This window comes from Cnephaeus nilssonii (assembly GCF_951640355.1).
Source record: "Cnephaeus nilssonii genome assembly, chromosome: 7".
NCBI classification, from domain to species: Eukaryota; Metazoa; Chordata; class Mammalia; order Chiroptera; family Vespertilionidae; genus Cnephaeus; species Cnephaeus nilssonii.
The window spans coordinates 90,615,589-90,636,564 of NC_137078.1; the positions used below are offsets into that span (position 1 = coordinate 90,615,589).

The window sequence follows — 20,976 nt, forward strand, 5'->3', positions numbered from 1 at the left end:
CTGAGCAGGAACCAGAGGAAGAGAAGGGGTAAGCATATGTGGGGGCCATGCCCCAGGCAGGGAATACAGCAAGTGCAAAGGCCCTGAGGTGGGAGGGGGCTTGTGTTTGAGGACTGAGATAAATGTGGCAGGTAGTGGGGAGAGCGCAGTGGGAGAGGAGGTTGGAGAGGTGTGTGTAGGTGTATGTGTGTGTGTAGGCAGATCACACAGGACCTGGTTGGCCATAATAGGGGCTTTTCTTCTAATCCTTGGCTGAGTCAAGAGCAATGGAAAGACCTAACCTGGTAGGTTCAGGAAGTGGTCATTGTCAAAAGTGGCATTTCATTTCAAGAAAATCTTATGGAATATCTCTCCCATCCTCCCATAGGCCTGGCACTGTGCTAGGGGCGTCGTTCATGGAATCTGTGGGCAATGACCCTGGTGGGCATGGGCGGGCCCAGCCAGGTTGGTGTGGCCTTGAAGGCCCACAGCAGGACCACCCGGGAGCCAGAGAACCTGAGACTCAGCCGGGCCTCTGGCAGGAGGCAGGCACGTGGACACCACAGGCGCTGTTGGCACCAGCAGTGCTTAGCGGATAATATTCAACCCCTGGGGATCCTCTTGCTGGGCAGCCCAGCCCGGAAGCTGTTCCCGCTTGGCCACCTCCACCGCCTCAGCGGCACCTGGCAAACGGGTGAGGCAGGGTCACTTCCCGGTGGCTTCCTGCTTCCTCCCTGTAAGCTGGCAGGCAGCTCACTCAGCACCAGGGGAGGCCCACTCTTAGGGTGTCTGTGGGGGCAGAAGGAGAGCGCGTGGACTCAGGGGGGACTGGGAGAATTGGGCTCTGGTTAGCAGCATGGCAACAGCATGGCCAAGGGGCCCTGCTCTCTCAGTGAAAAGACCATTCAGAGCTGGTCCCCTTGATCCTCTGCCACCTGGCACACCGTGCCCACTGCATCAGACTTCCAGCCTCTCGACTGCGCCGTGCACTGTCCCGCCTCGGGCCTCGGCGTGTGCCCTTCCTTCTGCCTAGCGCACACTTCTTCTCTTTCTTCACCCTTCTTAGGTGAAATCATCGTTCAGACCCAGCGGAATTGTCACTCCCTCTGGGAAACATTCCCCCAACTTCCACCCTGCCTCACTAAGTGAGGGGACCCTCCTCTGGGCTCTCCCAGCCCCCGTCCTTCCTCTTCAGAGCTCTTCGTGTGTCTGTCTACGTCCCAGTTTTGTTCCCAGGGCCCAGCACATAGTAGATGCTCGATAAGTATAGGTCAAAGTGTCTTAAATTAAACCTGATCCGGCAGGTCTGGTTGATTATCCCTTTCTTTTTTTTACAGAAAGCTGGGGCCGCTCAGCTAGAAAGTGGCCGAGGAGGCCTGGAGTCAGGTAGTCTGAGCAGAGTCTGCCCTCTCCACCCCTGGCCGCATCTCTCTGGGCCTGGGGGATAAAGCGCTCTTGCTCGGCCATGGCAGGAGCAGACCTATTAGAGGGCACACCCCAGCTACCTTAGAGGGACCTTCAAAGCAGAGACCGTGTCAGGCCCACCTGGGAAAGGGCTACCAGTAGACAGACTCAGAGTTTTTCGGCCATGCTTCCCCAAGCAGCTCACCCCTCATCCCAGGTTTGTTCATTCGATCATGCAGTCTGTCTGTGTCCGCAGATATTAACTGAGCACCTGGTATGTGTTTTCTGTTCCAGAGATGCAGCAAAGATCAAAACGCATGAAAATCACTGCCTTCTGGTACTTTCTCTTCACATTGGCGGGGACGGGTGGCGGGGAAGCCTAGCACATATCGTCGGGGCTTGCCGCCCTTTGCTAAAAGGGGAGGGTGACAAGGAGCTTGTTGAAGGCCACATGGTGAGTTCGGGGCAGAACTGGGACAAGGAATCCCACACCCCAGCTTCTGGATCCTGGTCTCTGTCAAAGGCCCTAATGGGCCCGCGGTGTCCCCCCAGGCCCTGGCTGGAATGCAGCCTTTCCAGGTCCTGTGAGTTTAGAGGGTAGGGGTCAGAGTCTCCCAGCTAGCCACAGCCAGGAGAGAGGGCTCTGCTTTCAGACTCGATTCCTATTGCCTTAGCTGTGTGGCCTTCACTTCTCTGAGCCTTGGGTTCTTACCTGTAAAGTCTGTGAGCGCCAATGTGTCTGCCTTAGGAGGCTGTGGATTTGCGTGAGCTAGAAGCCTTGCACGGAACTTAGCACCTGCACCCGCAAAGGCCTTATCTCAGCAGGAGCACTTGAGCCTCAGCCCTTCTTATTTTGGGGCTCATCGCTCTTCCTGGCCAACTGGCTGGGAAGGTGCTGCCATCTTGGGAGCCTGAGTGTGGAGAGCTGGCGGGCCTCCCGAGTGGCACGGGCAGTGCAGGCATGCCAGCGGAGGCCGTGGCCACCTTCTTTCCGCCCGGCGCCCCTCTCAGCCTGCCAGGGGATTAAAGGCCTTTTGGCCTTTGTGTCTGGCTCTCCCGCCCCCGGCAGTTTGTACAACAAAGTGCTGCCCCAACAGATTCCTTCCTTTTTGCCGTTTGCTGTCCATGGGCAGGGTAGCATGGCCTGTGTGTGGGGCAGGGCACCTTGACCCTATCTCTGGGGCCTGGGTTGTAACAGAGTAGAGAGAGCACTGTGGGGTTACCTGGGAGCCTGCATCAGAGAGGACGGTGGGGGGACTTGTCTGGGTTCAGTGTCCCAGAGAATTGGGGGCTGTGGGTCACAGCATCTGCTGGTTCCTCTGCCGGGCACAGCGGAGGGGCCACCGAGGCAGCGTCTATGCTGGCAGGAGGCAGGTGGGCAGGCAGGGGCCCGTTTGTCCCTCACCCCCACACTGGATTTCGATGGGGTGAGCTCACTCCAGCCCAGATGCCTGGAGCCTTGCCCTGGGCAGCTGCAGCCACCCTAGAGACTGCAGTGCTTAGACCTTCTGCCCAGCTGCGGGGGCGGCAGGGGGCTCAGCCTCGGGCCCAGGCCATGGAGGGGAGGGTGGGCTGGTTGCCCAAGGCATGTGAAGAATGTCTCTGGAGAAGTCTGAAGTTGAAGTGCTCAGCGGTCGTTTTAGAGTCGGCCTCGGAGCAGGCAGACAACTTGAGCCTTGGAACTAAGCTTTGTTGTCACCCCCAGTCAGTGCCCTGCCTGTCCCGCCAGCCCAGGGCCTGGGCAGCAGAGCCACACCCCTCCCGTCCTCCCACACCTGGAGGTTGACCCTAGGCCTGAGCCCACACCCCACACTCCCATGCCCCCCTCACCTCTACCCCGGACCCACTAGGTGGTACTGATTCCAATGTTCATTGAGCCCTTCCTGTAGCCTCACAGACTTTAAGCCCATTTACTCAGATGACCCTCTATGGGTGTCAGTTTCCTCATCTACAAAACGGAATAACAGTACAAGCTTAGTCTCTCAGTTGAAATCCTTGAGGTCAGACGTGTTTTGGAATTCAGAAGTTTTCAAACCTGAGAAAGGTGACATAGAGCACATGCCAGCTGTGATGTGACATCAGTAGAATCTGGGGCAGCACCTCACAATCAAACACATCACTATTGCTGCAGCAAAATGCAAGACTGTTCACCCGAAGCGGAGTGAATAAGCTATTAATAGCTTCATGTCAGTTCAGGTCAGGACTTGGTAGCAAATGAGCTTGTTATAAACTTATTTAAAAACACACACACTCTTGGTTTTCAGAGCAAGCGCCTTGGATTTCTCCTATTGCCAATGAGGGACAGTGCCCCTGCAGTGCCACCCCTCCCGGCTGCTGGGATGGAGAAAGCCCTCCATGGAGTCTGACCGTTCTTTTTTTTTTTCTTTTTCCTTATTGTTATTCTTTATTATATGACTATCTAATGAATGCTTAGATAATATAATTTATACTAAAGGTACATAGGTAAAAGAAGAAACACAGCCCTACCCGGTTTTGCTCAGTGGTTATTGCATTGGCCTGCGGACTGAAGGGTCCTGGGTTTGAATCTGGTGGGGGCACGTGCCGGGATTGCGGGCGCGGTCCCCAGTGGGGGGCGTGCAGGAGGCCGCCAGCCAATGATTTCCTCTCGTCATTGATGTTTCTATCTCTCTCTCTTCCTCTCCCTTCCTCTCTGAAATCAAACAAACAAAAAGAAACACGTTTTTACACAATATAGTTTTCCGAGAACCAGTTTGAGGGTGATAACATTTTCTCATAACCAGACAAAAGGAACAGACATAAAAGGTTACTGAGATTTTCAACCTGTTTCTGATTTTCCAACTGCAAACGGGAGAATGTATGGATCTGACCGTTCTTATTGTCATCTCTTCACTGTGCGCCATCTTCCTACAGCTCTGATTTTAGCAGCTCCGGAAATTCTTACCTACACACATATCCTTTGCAAGGCCCTCAGTCCTCATAAACTTTTAAAACCTACTTCCTATATCTGGATCTATACCTCTCCTTGAACCCCATACCTTCTCTAACTTTTGTACTCTTCTCTAATGGCTTGACCTTCACCTCCACGCTCTCCCAGCCATCCTTGCCTCCCTCTGTATCCTTACTCAGGCCGGAGGAGGGCCCAGCCTCTGTCCCTTGCCCCCAAGGGCCTCTGTAGAACTTGGGCCTGGAGCTCTATGTGCACCCACATCCTCGCCAGGAGGCCTGGACACACCCAGCCTCAGGGAGCGGGTGCTTCTCAGAGGTCCCCTGTCGATCTGTTATAATTCCCACCCCCAAACCCTCCTGTGCTCATTGGGGGGTCACCTTCCCCACACTCCCATCCTAAACAATTGTTCTCGTCACGCTAGAACAGTCCTCTGACCTTGGCCTGTATGAGTCAGCTGCCCCCATTTCCTCCACAGGAACCTGCAGGGTCTGAAAAATCCTTCTCTGCCTGGCTCCTTCCTCTCTGGCCCACGTCTGCCTTCTGGACACCTCCTCTCTGGCCCACCATCCTTACCCAAGGCATGCCTGAAGTACCGGGTTCCTCTGGGAGGAAGTCACAGCCTGAGACATGCCGGAAGGCAGGAACCCTGGGTTCTATTTCTGCCTTTGACGTTAAAGTCTCTGAGGGCCCTCCTTGGGATCTTAGGCACTGTCCCAGGGGCCCAGGCCGCTGCCAGCTTCCTGGGATCCACCCTGGGAGCTGGTTAGGTTGGGGATGGGGACCAGCTAGCCCTGGGCTTCCTGGCCCAGCCCTACCTCCTTTCCTGATGAGCAGGGCGCTTGGGATCCTGGCTCTGATCTTGGGCAAGTTTCCTCTGTGAAAGGGGGCCATTCACATCTGCTCAGCCACTTCAGGGGTCATTGTCAGGGTCAAATGACACAGGCCTAGGAAATGCTCTGTAAATGGAAATGCAGTGTGGTTGAGAGGCTTTGCAGGAGTGACCCTCAGTGACCTCTCGGTGAGTTGGGCTCATTGCACAGCCCAGGTTACAGAGGCAGTGTGGTGCAATGGTAAGAGCTTAGCCCTTGGTGCCAGACCACCAGAGTTCCGATTCCAGCTCTACCACCCAGGTCTTCTAGCAGGTGACCTGACTCTGCTCCTTTCCCCATCTTTACGGTGGGGCTGATTAACACCTATAACCTGAGTTAACACATCAAAGTCCTAAAGGAGTGTCTGGTGCATAGTAAGTGCCCAATAAATTAGCTCCTTTTATTCCCCAAGTAGACCCTGGACTTCCCAGGTCTGAATCCAAGTTCCCTTCTATGGGCAAGTCCCAGGCTTCCTCGGGCTCTTTCTGAGCCTCTTTCCGGCCTGGCTCCTTCTCCCCTCCCAGATGTGAAATGCAGCTGCTAGAACCTTTTGATCTTCAGCTTTGCACAAGCAAAGTCTCTGCTCTTGCTGGCTTGGCCCTTGCTGCAGGCCCTGATCTGACCCCAGAGCCTTGGGTCCTGGAGAGAGGCTGCAAGCAAGGGCAGTCGGGCATGTGGAGGGCCCACTCCCGGGTCCCTGGGGTAGGGGACTTCTGTCCAGACCCAAAATGCTCTGATCCTCTCTCCTCTCTCACTGCAAATGTGTGTTCCTGACATTTTTTCCAAGATGAATCTCACTTTGCTATTTCCTGTCCGGTCCCAAGCCCCGCCCTGGGAGAAGCTCTGGACCTTGCTCACCAGGGTTCTCTTTTTCCAGACAGCGTTCTGGTGTCTAAGGGTGCCAGGAATCCCTGTGGCTCACACAGCCCTCCTCGGCCTTGCTTGCATGGGAAGAAGGAGGGTGTGTCAATGACACACACAGAGAGAGCCCTCGCCTGCCCCTCTAACCCCCTCTGCCCAGTGTCAGTCCCTGTACCAGCGCTAGCCTCATTCTCCACCCCTCCCCCTCCTTAGGTCAGTCGGTGTGCTCAGGACCCACACCTCCATTCAGGGGAGGAGGGAGGAACCCTGGGATGGGGATGGTCCTGTGATTCTTAACCGGTGAGTGTGCGAATCCCCTTGAGCATACATAACTGGAACCCGCTGGCCTGAGGTGAGTGAGCCTGACTCAGTGGCTCTGAGAAACAGCCCAGGAATCCATGTCTCACTCCTGGATGCGAACCTCATGGCCTAGCCCAGAAGTTCACTGACCACCCTTTTCCAGAGGGAGAGGATACAGGGAGGAGAAGGAATAGGAGGGGTTTGCCCATGGCTTGGTGGCGGGGGCGGGGGGGGCGCGGTTTAGGCCATAGTAGAGGATAAAGTCAGCAGTGCAGGCCTTACACAAGATTTGGTAGCACTGCAAACACAAAGATGACCAAATGACCAAATGGCACTCAGCCCGGGCCTCCCGCAGGCTCCCAGCCTGGGAAAGGAGATGCATACAGACTGTGTGGGGGTTTGTGCACCCTCTAAAGCAAGTCATCTGCAGGAAGCTTCTAGAATTAATAGATGATGACATTTTTGTCCATTCATTCATTCATTCAAGTATTTATTGGATACAGGTACTGAGAAGTTAGAGATGAATTCATCACAGTCCCTGCCTTCAAGGTGCTTCTATTTTAGCAGAGGTATTGGCAATTACAGGGTGAGCCCCAGAGGGCCCAGAGCCCAGCCTGGGGGTGCAGGTGGCAGGGAAAGGCAAGGAGTCAGGACAAGTCTCACAGAGGTTTTCTTTTTAGTCATCTTTATTGAGCTATAAAACATATCCATCATTTCAAGTGTACAGTTCAGTAATGAGAAGGATATGTATGTATCAATCCAAAAGGCTCCCTCGTGCCCCTTTCTGGTCAGCCCCACCCCACCCCTGGTCCCAGGCAACTACTGATCTTTCTGTCACTGTAGATTAGACTTTTTCCCGTAGAGATTCATACAGTCTTTTGTGTCTGGCTGCTTTCACTTAGCACAATGTGTTAGAGGTTCATCCATGTGGCCGTGCATGTCCGCCATGTGTTCCTTTTTATTTCTGAGCAGTTAAAGGAGATGTTTAGCTGAATTTTGGAGGACAATTGAACTTAGCCCAATAAACAAAGGGAGGAAGGGCATTCGGACAGAGGGGCCGATGTGAGAAAAGACCAGAGTCTCCAGGACATGGACTGAAGTTGGGGGGTGGGGAAGGAGAGGGACAGGCTGTTTCTTCGATTTCTTTCTTCTCCCTTGGCCTCTCTCCTGCTGCCACACTTTGTCCAGCCAGTGAGGGCTGGGTTTGGTTTTCACAAGCAAGACCATTTCCTTCTGGCCGGGCTGGGCTCCCCCGAGGGGGCCGAGGCCAGGGCAGGGCATGAGACGCTCCTGCCAGGCCATCTCGGCCTGGACGTGCATTATGGAGTCACAGCAAATCCGTGCACACTTGTCAGGGGAGGGAGCTCTGAAGTTCCCTGGGGCTCTGCTGGGTCTGTTTTCCTCTAAGTCAGTGGTCGGCAAACTGCGGCTCCCGAGCCACATGCAGCTCGCGAGCCGCGGTTTGCTGCTCTGTTGACTAATGAGTTTGCTGACCACTGCTCTAAGTGATTTGGTAATACCCATTTGGAAAAATCTTGATCTTGTCTAAGGGAAAGAGGCTTTCGCTCCCACACACCCCCTGTGGCAGGTAGGTGTGATGGCTGCTGGGGCCCTTCTGCTCCGGCCTGCAGGGTGCAGGGTCTCAGCAGCCCCTCATGGAGCATGTGCTGGGCTCAGCAGCAGCCTGAGGTCACGTGGAGTTGACACCATGCCTGACCTGCCCCCATTCAGCCCAGCTGCCGGGTTCCACCCTCACCAGAACTACTTCTCCAGCGTGGCTGGAATGCGTTCGCTGTGGCCTGGAGATTTGGAGGCCAGACCGAGGCAGAAAGAGGTGGCCAAGTTGGCCTGGCTGGGAGCTGCTGTTGGAGGCATCAGCTCACCCTCAGTTTCTGCCTCTGTCCCCATCCACGCTGACCCTGGCCACTCTTCCACCAGCCTGTGTTCCCATCTTTGCTGGTCCGGCTCACCCTCTACCTGCCTCTGTCCCCCTACCCACTAACCCATGTCCTGGGTATCTCTAAAAGAAGAAGAGTCATCACTTATCAAAGTGATTTTAATTTTATTGTCTGTGAATTTGAGGATCAATTCAGACTTTGTGGATTTGCAGGGTTGGGCTCTGGGGCCTCAAGGGGCTAATGAAGTTTGGGGAAGCTGAGTCGAAAGTAGTGATTCAGTCCCAGGCTGACTCTTTTAGCCAAACCACATCTGACTTAACCCCGGAGGGCTTTGGAGTGGGACTCTGGGTCCCTCTTGAAGGGAGGGGAGGGGTCCTGGGCTTGGCAGGAGCTGGAGCGTGTGACACAGTCGTCTGCGTGTTCTCCCACAGGTGACCCATGGACTGAGGGCATATGATGGCGTGTCTCTGCCCGAGGACGCGGAGACGGTCACAGCGGGCCGGGCTGGCTGGAGTAATTCAGACCTTTCTGACGACGAGGACTTACTGGCTGACGAAGCCTCCGGAGGTGGGCAGAGGGTTCCGGTGGCCGGGAGTGGAGGGAGGGAGGGGCAGAATCAGGTTGTCCCCACTAGGCCTTAAAGAGGCCTCAAGAAGCTTGCCCAAGGTAGCGCCTCAAAAGATGGGCTAAGAGCTGTGTATGTCCTGAGCCCTGATCCCACTGACCCGAGGACTCTCCACTTACAACCTGTGTGACCCTGCCCCTCCTAGGAAGGATGGTCAGGACCCATGGGGAAGGTGGTGGAGGACAGTTCCTGCCCTATTCCGTCTCCTCCTGTCCTCACCTGGAGGCCAGTCCGGTCTGGTCCCTGTCCCCCAGCACCCTGGGCCCACACCCTCTCTCCAGGCCAGCTCTCCCTAGGCTGGGGCAGGAGGTAACAGTTGTGTTTGACCTTCCCCACTATGTGCTCAGAGCAGTGCCTGACATCCAGTAGTTACTCACCAAATATTGTTGCTGAATAAGTCTCTCCTTTGCTTACAGATGGCCTGGGCAGTGGAGACGTGGGCAGCGGGGACTTCCAGATGGGTAAGTTGCTGGTCCATCCTAGAGGCCCCATCCTGTGCCTGGGAAAGCCCAGAGCAGGTCTTCCCAGCCACAGAGGCCCTATCTCTGGGACCAAGGGCCCTGGTCCTGCTGTGAAGGTGGCCTTGTACCTCCTAAGTGACAGCTGTGTGCAGGTCCCTGCAAGGTCGTGCATGGCCAGGCTCTGTGCTTGCCTGTGCCAGGAAATACCCGGTTCTGTGATCAGGAGATCAGGCACACTCAGGGTGGTATGGCTATAGATAAGAAATGCCTGGTTCTGATAGGGACTGAAAGCCAGCTGCTCAGCATTCAAAGCAAAATCCGCACTTCCCAGGGCAGCTGAGCTGCGACGTTCTTCCTGAGTCCCCCTGGGGACTGCTGCAGAGCTGGGGACCCCAGGCAGGGTGGGCAGCCAGAGGGGCTCTGTGGCATAGGGCTGGCCAACAGAGCTGATGGGGGGATGAAGGAGGGAGTCAGCCTCACCCGGGACATGGGAGGGAACCCTGCCTTAGGGTAGGTCGTCTCTGGGAAGCCAAGGGTTCCCAGGTGGGGGAAGAGGGCTGGGCTTCACGGAGAGAAAGGAATCAGGAGCTCTGTCAGCTGCCCACTCTGCCAGCACCCGAAGTGCCAGCCAGAGCAGGGGCTGGCCCAGCACTGGGATGGGGGCTCAGAGTCCCTGCTTCCTCCCACCCTAGGATGCTGGGTAGAGAAGGGACTAGCTGGTCACAGGTCCCAGCAGCTCCATAGAGTCCCCACTGACCTCTGGGAGCCAGTGCTGGGCACTCTGTGATCGGAGCCAAGGGTGGGGCTCGGCTCAGCCTGACCACTGGACAGTCCCCCACCACCCAGTGCTGCCCACACTGGCAGGCTTGGCGTGAGTCTGGCCTGGGAATCTCCAGGGGAGAGGTCGACTCCCTTTAGCTGGCATCTCAGGGGCATCCAAATGCCAGAGGGTGGCCTCCTACCTAAGCCAGTGCAAACAGGAGGGTTGGCCTGTGGGCGGGGTAGTCCTGACTGTGACCTCCCGGCACCTGGGACTCAGACACTGCCTGAAGCTGTTCCAGGTGCAGGCCTCTGCAGGGCTAAGGAAGCCTGGGAGCTGGGCTGGCCCGTGAGTGGGTGTCAAGTAGGCCCATGCACACAGCTCACATCCCAGAATGGCCTGTGCTGATGCGGCCCTGGGAGCTGCCTCTTGCCAAGCCAGGCCTGCAAGTGAAGGGCCTGGTCCGGTCCACCCTGTCCATTCGGGATACCTATAGCCCCTCCCATGGGGCTGCCCACTGCAGCAGCTTTGCCCACTCTGAGTTGTTTACCAGCCCATCTCCCCCAGGAGAAGCAGCTGTGAGGCAGGAGAGGCCAGGGGTGGGAGAAGGGTTGGGATGGGCAGTAGCAGCTGGCGAGGGCCCGAGAGTAGGGCGCCTTCCTTGTGGACGTGGCTGATCCGTGGGAAGATGTAGGGCTTTAGATCTTCTAGGCCCAAGCCCTGGCACCGGCCCGCTGCCTTTGGGGCAGCTCCATGCAGCTGGGCTGAATCTTAGCCTGGAAGGCAGCAGGTGTGTCTGATTCCCAGGGGCTCAGCATGCGTTCTTCAGCCCTGCCCTCCCTGTGCTGCTGAGCGAGGGCCATGCTGACTGTGATGGGGCCACCCCCGGCTGTGCCCCCTGCCTGGGCCCTGGGCCAACGCCAGACCCTGGAATGTAGCCTCAGAGATGGCACCTCCCTTCTCCTCTTCCCTCTGGCAGGGCTCTGCTCCAGCCCTGTCCCCACCCCCTCCCGCGTGCCCCTCCTTGACAGCCCCTGCCCACTTCCTGTCATCCAATTTCTTTCCATCTTCTGACCTGTCTCTTTGTCTTTCCTGTCTCCATGTCTCTCCTGCTCCCCTCCTCCCCTGCCTGGGCTGTCTCTTTCCTACTCTGTGCCGCATCCTTCTGTCTCACTCTGTCTTTCTTCCTCGTTGGCTTGCCTCCTCTGCCCCCATGTGTCTCTGTCTTTGCCTCACTTCCTTCTGCCTTTGTCTCACCTCTCTTTCATTCTCCCCCCACTTTCTCCATGTTTCCGTCTGCATCTCTCTGTGTCTCTGTTGTTTCTCCCCGCCCCCCCCCCCCCCCCCCCCCCGTCTGTTGTCTTCTTTCTTGCTTCATGTCTCTGTCTCTCCCTTTGGTCCTCCCCGCCTGCCTTGCTGTGTCTGCCCCTCCTCTTCTCCCTCTCTGCTGCTCCACTCCGCAGGCCCTGGGCCACCCCTGTCTGGCATGATGGTCTCGGAGCCTGATGAGGCGTCTCCTCTCAGTAAGTGACTTGCCAGCCTGGTAGATGCGTTCTCTCTCTCCCTCCCCACCCTCTCTCCCAGCTCTCCCTTCTCACTCCTTTTCCTTCCTCATCTCTTCCTCTCCAGCTTGCACTTTGTCACACTTGAGGCTCAGAGGCACCTCCCTCCAGGGTCTGGGGGCCAGGCCAGCCACTGCCCTGCCCCAGCTGGCCCACCTTCTCCCCTGCCCTGCCCCAGCTGGCCCACCTTCTCCCCTGCCCTGCCCCAGCTGGCCCACCTTCTCCCCTGCCCTGCCCAGGATGCAGTTAGGCCCCATCTGGGCGCTCAGTCTGAACAAAGTGGGCTGGGCCTGGTGTTGTCCCCATGGGGTACTGGGTGGGCAGGGATGGGTGTGGCGACCTCTGGAGGGGAAGGCCCTTGAGTCTGGAGCCAACTTGTGTCCATGATCCCACCTAAGGGACCCAGGGCTGGGGTTCAGGGGCCTAGGGGTGTGTGTGTGTGTGGGAGTTCTGGTGAGCCCAGAGTGAGCATGGGGAGTAAGAGGGTAGACTGCATTCCGCACCCCCACCTGGGTGCAAGGCAGCTCTGGGCCTCCTGTCCCTCCAGCCTCTGGCTCCGAGAGCTCTCCAGATGGGGTCAGAATGAGGACTAGGAGGGAGAGGGCTGGCCTGGGCAGGCACCCAGTGAGCACTCCCAGCTCTGGCAGCATCCCCCCCTCCCAGCACCCTCAGCTCTGGAGGCTGGTTCCTGAAACAGACAGGCCTCACCTGCCCCAACCCTCAGGCACCGGCTGCAGGGACACATCCCAGGGTAGAAGAGGGAAGGGCTCGCCCTGACCTACCCTGGTTTGCAAAAAGCCGGGGGTGGGGTCAGGCTGGAGGGTCCATGCCCTTCCCAGGCCCTAGGAGAAAGGGGCTTTGTGGAGCGGTCACATTCCTGGGCAGAGGCCTGGCCTCCTCACCCTCGCCGTGCCGTGGGGCTGAGGCCAGGGGCCAGGGTGGGGGGGACTCTCAATGGACCTCTGTGCCCGCTCACAAGGAGCCTCTGTGGCCAAGCTCGTGGCTTCCATACTCCGGCCCCCGGAGCCCCACCCGCCTGGCCCCCAGGAGTCTAGTCCGGCATGGACCCTGTGGCTCAGAGCAGGCAGTGCTGCCCTCACAAGCACCCTCCCTTGGTGTAGAAGTTTAAGTTTACTCCTGTACCGGCCACCTCCGCCCGGGCTTGCTCAGCCTGAGCCTCAGGGGGACAGGGTCCTGGTTCTGGAGGCGTGTACACCTATGGGCCTGACAGAGTGAAGAGGGAGGAGGACAGGCCTGTAGTTAGGCCCAGCGGAGGCCACTTCCTCTGCCACCTACAGGCTGGTTTTCTGTCACCTCTCTGAGCCCACTTCTGCCTCAGGGACTTTGCAGCTGCTGTTCCCTCAGCCTGGAATGCTGTTCTCAGCTACCTCCCCGTGGCTCACTACCTTCTTTCAAGCATGCCCTTTGAGGAAAGGCCTTCCCTGGCCCCCCGGGGAGAGTAGCACCTACCTCCACATATTCCATACTCATTTGTTTCGTTTCCTTTCTCCTCCCACTGGACAGTGATCTCTGTGGGGACAGGACTTGTCATTTGCGGAGTTCACTGCTACATGCCTTGCGCCTAGAACACCGCCTGGCATACAGAAGGCCCTCAGTATAGATTTGTTAAAGCAATGCATGCCCCCCTCAGATGGGAAGAAATGAAACCAAATTCATTCCCCCTGTTCATCGTAAAGACCAGAGGGAATAATTACAGCCAACTTCATGTAGCTCCTACTATGTGCTAGCCCCTGTTATAAGCACATTATGTTTGTTAACTTACTCTTCACAACTCTTACTCTGGGGTGGGCACTACTGTTACTCTCATTTTATAGATGGGGAAACGGAGGCTCCATGGAGGTAACTTTCTCAAGGTCACAGGGCTGTAAGTGGCAGTTTTGCTCCAGAAGCTGAGCTTTTAATCACTAAGTTACACTGCCTCTCATATAGGAATTGGTCACAATATTTTGTACCTGCTGTGTGCCAAGCTCTGTGCTAAGCCCTTTGTACATATTTAAAACTCACTTGTAACTCCTGTCAACTCAGTATTTTTTTTCCCAACTCAGTATTTATAATTTACACCAAGCATATCAAACTTGCGATCCGCATGCCTCATGCCTCGTTTATTTGGCCTGTGTTAGCCTTTGAGTTTGACATGCTTGATTTACACCTGAATTCATGACATTGAGAATCAATGCATTAAAAAATCTTGTCCTTAATAGGTGCTCAAGAAATGACTGGTGTATGTGTTTACGTACATATGTCTGAGTCATTTGCAACGTATATTAACTTCTATTTATAGCTGCTATATGAATTTGTTAACATGATGAGATGTAATGTGTATAAAATGTATAGTAGTTACTAAGAAACGATAGGTGTATGTATCTGTTCACACCAATCTGATATGAATTGATTCAGCCATCACTTATTAGGCACCTCCCATGTGCTAGATGCACACACTGGGGATACAGGAATGCATGAGATCTGCAGTCCCCCACCCCCCTCCAATTCATAGTCTAGCAGTAGAGAGGGAAAGGTGACAACAGCTTCTGATTTTCTAGCCCTTTCTTCGTGCCAGGCACGGCATCTGAGCACACGGAGAGACGGTGCATGCAAGCATATCATTTATTCCCTGCAGCTGCCCAGTGTGTTAATGTAATTAGTGTCCCCAGTTGACTGAGGAAGCTCAGAGAGGTGAGGTCTGAGATGTGGCTGACCTCAGAACCCATGATTTTTATGAAGATGCTCTAGGATCCACAGGTATTCAGGCAGGACTGTGCAAGGTGGGGTAGAAGGTGCTCTGGTGGAGAAGCAGAGAGCCTGGGAGAGCCCCCAAGGAGGGGTCTCTAACCAGCCAGGGTTGGAGGAGGTGACGGCTGAGCTGAGCTCAGTCCTGAGGGGTGAGGAGGAATTGGCCAGGGAAGAGTGGGGAAACATGTTGGTCACTTGCATGTCAAACTCAAAGGCTAACACAGGCCAAATAAACGAGGCACGCGGCCTGCGGGTCGCGAGTTTGATATGCTTGGTGTAAATTATAAACACTGAGTTGGAAAAAAAAATACTGGGTACTAGGCCAGCCTCCCCTGGAAGCCACTTTTCTTGTTTAGCCTTCCTCTGTGCTGCCAGGGGTCTCCTCTTCTGCACCATCACTTGATCAGACCACTTTCCCTATTAGTCGAAGCCCCTCACTCAAAGGTGGGGCCTTGGCTTTGACCCCGGGCAGACCAGCCAGGGCCACTGTAGTATGTGCTGATAGGGGCCGTGCTGGGCAGAGCCGGGCAAAGCTGTAGGCTCACAGGTGTCGGCCTCAGCAAGAGGCCTCGGGGAACATCTCCCCATTTCCACCTACGGCCTAACTGCCTGAGGCCACCACACAGTGACACACCTCTCCTCCCCTTTCTGCAGTTTACTTCCGAGCCCTGGTGAATTTCACCCGCTCCATCCACTACAGCCCGCAGCTGGAGGACGCAGGCTCCCAGGCTTTCCGAGAAGTATCCGAGGCTGTGGTAGACACGGTGAGGCGAAGGGGCTTTTGGGAGCTCCCCAGGTGTCGGTGGGCAGGACTGAGGGTGGGGTGAAGGCATCTGGAGGCTGACGGCGCTGTGTCCCCCACCAGCTGGAGTCAGAGTACTTGAAGATTCCTGGAGACCAGATTGTCAGTGTGGTGTTCATCAAGTGAGAAGGGTCCCCTGGGGGCTGGTTGGGAGCTGGTTGGGGGCTGGTGGGTTACCCGGAAGAAGCTGACAAAGAGGGGGAGAAGCCTGGGTACTAGGAGGGGAGGCAGAAGAGGTCTAATCAGGTGAATCTCTATTGGTGAAAATTCAGGAATTGGTGGGGGGACATTTGGGACCTTAACGTGCCCTGCCTGGGCTACAGGGTGTCAGGAGATGAGGTCTAACTATCAGACAGGGGCCAAGGGAGGAGCTGAGACCACAGGCCTCTTTCTCACCCTGCTCCCCTGCCCCATGCTCGTCCCTAGGGAGCTGGATGGCTGGGTCTTTGTGGAGTTGGACGTGGGCTCCGAAGGGAACGCAGATGGCGCTCAGATTCAGGAGGTGCTGTACTCTGTCGTCTCCAGGGGCTCCATTGCCTCCTACACCACCTCTCCCCAGGGATTCCAGTTTCGACACCTGGGCACAGGTGAGCCCATCTTGGAGCCTGGGGCCACCTCCTCCAGTTAATGAGACTCAGGTGGATCCCTTTTGAGTATCCCACATGGGCTGTCTTAGCTTGGGCTTGCACACCACTAGGGACAGGGAGCTCACCACCTGATGAGTCTGCCCCATCCATCTTTATGCAGTCTTGTCTTGGGTTGAGCATACATGGTTTTGTCTAACTTTTACCTATTAGATCCAATTTCTGCTCTCCATCTACCTCTGTACATTGACAATAGGTAATCTTTTCCTCATACAGCACTTTCAGATCCAAAACACTTTTGTGTTTAACAATAACCAACAATTACTTACTGAGCACTGAATACATGCTAGGCACGCTGTAATGCCCTTATTTCCAGCCTCCCATTCAATCTTCACAATAATTCCTGTGAAATAGATATTATACCTCCTGCTTTAGAGATGAGGGTATTGAGGCCAGGAAGGAAAAACGACTTGTCCAGATCCACATACACAGATAATGGAGAAAACAAGAACTTAAACCAAACCCTGTGTCTATGCCAGTCTTGCCAGAATCTATGATAAGATGAGATGAGAAACTGAGGCTCAGAGAGAATAGGAAACTGGCCCGAAGCCACATGGCTGTTAGAAGCAAAGTCTGGGCCTTTGTACTCTCCGTTGACTCAGGGTTCTTTTTTACTGCACCCTGTCTCCTATTTTGAGTCCCTGAGTCTTTTCTTCTCTAGGCTAAACAGTTCCAGTTCATTCCTCATAGGCTACAGGTCTCAGCTGTCTCTATTTCAGTCCCCTCTCCTGGGAAGACTCCAACATGTCACCCTCTCTGACTCAGTGGAACTCAGAACTGAATAAACTCCCTATCACGGTGTAGCCCAATCAGGAAAATGTAGTGCAGCCATCACCTTCTCCTTCTGCACATAAACCGTTAATTAATGTACCCGAAGGTCAGGTTTGCTCTTCTGGCATCCCCAGGCCCAGGTCTGAAGATTGCAGGGGGTCCAGTCCTCTTCATTTTTCAATGAGTCTTCAGGGCTAGGGATGGTGGAATGGGCCTGGCCCAGCCCTGCAGCTCCCAGGTCCCAGGTCCCAGGGGGGATGGCTGCTGATCACCCCTTCCTTTCCAGCACAGACACCCCCGCCCCACTTGGCCGCTGTGGTGGCCACAGTGACACCAGGTGAGAGTGTAAACCAGACCCAGGCCCAGCAGAGTAACTGAAGTTAATAGGTGGAGGGGAAGGAAGGATGAGGGCAAGATGGCTGGGCATAGCCCACAAGCCACCCCTTCTCCTCTTCCTCTTTATCCTCTCTGGGCCAGGTTGTGGCCTGCATGTGTGTGATGTGGTGGTTGCATGTGTGTGGCATGTTAACTGTGTGTGAGGCCTGTGCCGTACATGTGTCTCATGTGTGCTGTGGATGTGTCTACCATGTGCTCCTTGCCCTTGCTGAGTCTGCCCAAAACCACATGGCCTGACACAGGGCACCAAAGCCCACGCCCAGCCTTGCGGTGCCTGAGCTGTCCTTGACGCCTCCCATCAACCTTCCACCTGCCGCTCTGACTCCCTCCAATCCCACAGTGCCCCAGATCTCCAGAGTGTGCACCGAGAATGAGTTTGCCTGCCACAGCCACAATGAGTGTGTGGCCCTGGAGTATCGCTGTGACCGGAGGCCTGACTGCAGGGACATGTCTGATGAGCTCAATTGTGGTGAGGGGCTGCCTGGGGGCACAGTGGCTTGCAGATGCCAGGGAAGGGTCAGGATATGCCTGGGCCAGCAAGTTCAATCGGGGTTGTAAGGGTTGGATGCAGGCAGAGGGGTCTGAGGGAGGTGGGCAGGGACATAGAAGGGTGATACCAGGGTCAGGGCCAGGGCACTGGGTGTGTGTGTGGCAGGGAGGGCCTGAGGAGTGTGGGGGTCAAGGGGTGAGGAGTCACACCCCCCTGCCAACGCCATGTGGGCTGTGTCCACAGAAGAGCCAGTTCCAGAGCTCGGCTCCATGCCACCCCAACTGGCGGAGATTTCACCTATAACACCCCGGCCAGAGGCAAACATCTCAGGGCTACTTCCAGTCATCCCGGCTCTCCGTCCTGACAGGCCCTGTGGGCCCCATGAGACCACATGTCACAGTGGGCACTGTATCTCCAAAGACTATGTCTGTGACGGGCAAGAGGACTGCAAGGATGGCAGTGATGAGCTGGACTGTGGTGAGGACTGGGCAGGGAGGGAGGGAGGGGGTTCAAGGTGGGGGACCTGGCCAGGGGCAGGCCTCTGGCTGAACCCTGCCTGGTTCACTCAGGCCCCACGCCGCCCTGCGAGCCCAACGAGTTCCCCTGTGGAAATGGGCACTGTGTCCTCAAGCTGTGGCGCTGTGATGGCGACTCTGACTGTGAGGACCACACCGATGAGGCCAACTGCCGTGAGTGTCCCAGGGTTTGCCTGGCGTCCTTGCCCCGCCCTGGCCTGGTTCACCCTGTTCTGTCCCTTCTTGGGTAGGTTTGTTTACTCTCCCTGGCTGAGTGGTGACGGCCCTGGGGACAAACTTAAAGGTTCATCTGTCTCTGACCCCAGCTTTGAGAGCCCTTGGCTCCGAGCTGGTCTTTGTAGCAAGCAGTCTGGGCAGATTGCCCATGGTTAATGTCTCTCTCTTTCTTTTCTTTATTTTGTTACCATTAATCTTGTCTTTGTTATTTATGCTTGTGTGTGGGTCGGATGAGTGGCCAAGAGGGCTCTATATATACACCAGGGTCCCTTGCTCATGGGTTCCTTAATGTATGTGTGAGTCAAAGGCCCATTCCCCTTATGGGCCTTGAGAGTTTTCACCTAGAGCTGGTTCTGAGTTATTTGTTCCTTCATCAGCCCAGCTCTTAATCCATCTGTCTATTCAACTGTCCATTGTCCATCTGTCCAGCATCCTTCTTTCCTCCCATCTATCTGCCCACCCTTTCATCCAACTATCCATCCACCATTGTCTAGCTGCAAAGCTCTTCATCTGTCTATCCACCTATCTATTCAACATCCTCCTGTCCATCTCACCATCCATTCTATTATCCACCCATTCACTGTCCATCTATCCACCCATCTGTCCATCCATCCATTTGTTCAACATCCTCCCTCCCATCCATCTCTCCACTTATCCATCCATTCATTGTCATCTTTCCTACTGCATCCACCTATCTGTTGTCTAGGAGCAGGGAAAGAGTCAAAGGAGTGAGGGGGTGGGGTGGGGGAGTAGGGTAATGTGATGAGCTATCACCATCGCCTTGATGATGGTGACATTGTGGGAAGTATTGTGGCACGTGTCTGGGCCTGGTTGGGGCATCTGTGTGTCACGTGAGCGAGATGAGAGAGTGACCCTGGGAACACCTGGGGAAGGTGGACAGGGTGGGGCTGTGGGCACAGGTCAGAAATGGGGGTGGTCCACCCTCTGCCCACACCACCTGCTCTGTCCCCCAGCTGCCAAGCACCCCGAGGACGTGTGTGGGCCCACGCAGTTCCGCTGTGTCTCCACAAACGAGTGCATCGCAGCCAGCTACCACTGTGATAAGGAGAGCGACTGTTCCGACCGCAGCGATGAGATTGGCTGTAGTGAGCAGGGAGCTGGGGGCCGAGATGGGGGCCCTGGGCTGGTTTCCACTGGCCCCTCTCTATAGTCTCAGCCTCAGCCCTCCTTCTGCCTGGCTCCTCTGATCCATCCCCCCGCTTCTTGTCCCTTTGCCCCTCACACCCCTCACATCTACTCCTGTCTTCCAGTGCCTCCCCAGGTGGTGACCCCTCCCCAGGAGTTGATCCAGGCTTCCCGGGGACAGACAGTGACCTTCACTTGTGTGGCCATCGGTGTCCCCACCCCCATCATCAACTGGCGACTCAACTGGGGCCACATCCCATCTCATCCTAGGTGTGGCCCTGGGCCTGGGTTGGGGGCTGGGGATGTAGAGGAGGCTGGGCCAATGGCCCAGGCCTGACCCTGCCTCTGTCTTGGGACTCACCAGGGTGACAGTGACCAGTGAGGGAGGCCGAGGCACGCTGATCATTCGAGACGTGAAGGAGGCAGATCAGGGTGCCTACACCTGTGAGGCCATGAATGCCCAAGGCATGGTGTTCGGCATTCCTGACGGTGTCCTGGAGCTCATTCCTCAGCGAGGTACCACCATCGGGCTGGAGGGCACGGGCACGGGGGTGAGCCAGGGCTGCCTGCCTGGGGCCTGCTGCAGCCCACTCCTGTGCCGCCCAACAGGGCCCTGCGCCGATGGGCACTTCTACCTGGAGCACAGCGCCGCCTGCCTGCCCTGCTTCTGCTTTGGCGTTACCAACGTGTGCCAGAGCAGCCGCCGCTTCCGAGACCAGATCCGGCTGCGCTTTGACCAGCCTGATGACTTCAAGGGTGCGTTGGTGGGTGGGTGGGTGTGTGGGCAGGTGGATGGGCACCATCGGGGGTGGGAAGCAGGCACCAGGCTCCAGCGGGCTTAGAGGGAGGGAAGACATGGGGGAACAGCAGCACTGGGAAGGGATACAAGGTTGTTGAAGAAATGCCGAGTCCTGTTGAGAAAAGCATTTCAGGGGGAAAATAAACATTTTTAGGAAAAGCCAAATGCACACTTGACATTTGCCTGCTTCAGGTTGTAAAGATGATGGGCTCTGGCATTAGATTCCTGGTTCAAATCCTGGCTCTGGCCCTTACTGCCTGTGTACCCTTGGTCAAGCCTATCTTGTGTCTCAGTTTTCTCATCTACAAAATGGGGAGAAAATAATAACTCCCAGGTAGTTGTAATGACTTAGTGGGTTAATATATGTCAGCCTCTCAGAATAGCACTTAGTCCACGGTAAGTGCCCAGTAAGTATTCCCTACTGTCTTCCTCGTCCTGACAGATTGAGAGGTGTCATTGTCCCCAGAGCATAAGAGCCCAGGCTTTGGCATTTTAGCCCAGGGCTGACCTCCAGCTGCACCAAAGTACTGCCTGTGTGACTTTGGCCAAGTCTCTTGGCTTCTCTGGGCCTGTTTTCCCAAACATAAAGGCAGGCAGCTGGACTCGGTTCTCTTGCTTTGAGAGACAGAATGGCATGGGACCAGACATCAGGCAGACCTGGGTTCAAGTCCCAGCTTTGTCATTTATCACCTGACGTTAGTCAGCCAGCCCTTCATCTCATTACCTCCATCACAGAAGTTTAAATGCAAGTGGAAGGCTTAGCGCCTTACACAGTAA

General features: G+C 55.7%; 1 protein-coding gene across 2 annotated transcripts in view; it reads left to right on the top strand.

Moving 5' to 3' along the window:
- Window positions 1-20,976, top strand: part of HSPG2 (heparan sulfate proteoglycan 2) — a 98,801-nt gene that overhangs the window by 24,285 nt on the left and 53,540 nt on the right. For both annotated transcript variants that reach the window (XM_079776728.1, XM_079776729.1), the window contains exons 2-13: window positions 8,672-8,807; window positions 9,282-9,326; window positions 15,054-15,163; window positions 15,265-15,323; window positions 15,628-15,788; window positions 17,353-17,481; window positions 17,746-17,979; window positions 18,072-18,191; window positions 19,229-19,360; window positions 19,526-19,670; window positions 19,765-19,916; window positions 20,010-20,156. In XM_079776728.1, coding sequence (XP_079632854.1) covers window positions 8,672-8,807; window positions 9,282-9,326; window positions 15,054-15,163; window positions 15,265-15,323; window positions 15,628-15,788; window positions 17,353-17,481; window positions 17,746-17,979; window positions 18,072-18,191; window positions 19,229-19,360; window positions 19,526-19,670; window positions 19,765-19,916; window positions 20,010-20,156 — 1,570 coding nt within the window. The remainder of the gene's footprint in view (window positions 1-8,671; window positions 8,808-9,281; window positions 9,327-15,053; window positions 15,164-15,264; window positions 15,324-15,627; window positions 15,789-17,352; window positions 17,482-17,745; window positions 17,980-18,071; window positions 18,192-19,228; window positions 19,361-19,525; window positions 19,671-19,764; window positions 19,917-20,009; window positions 20,157-20,976) is intronic.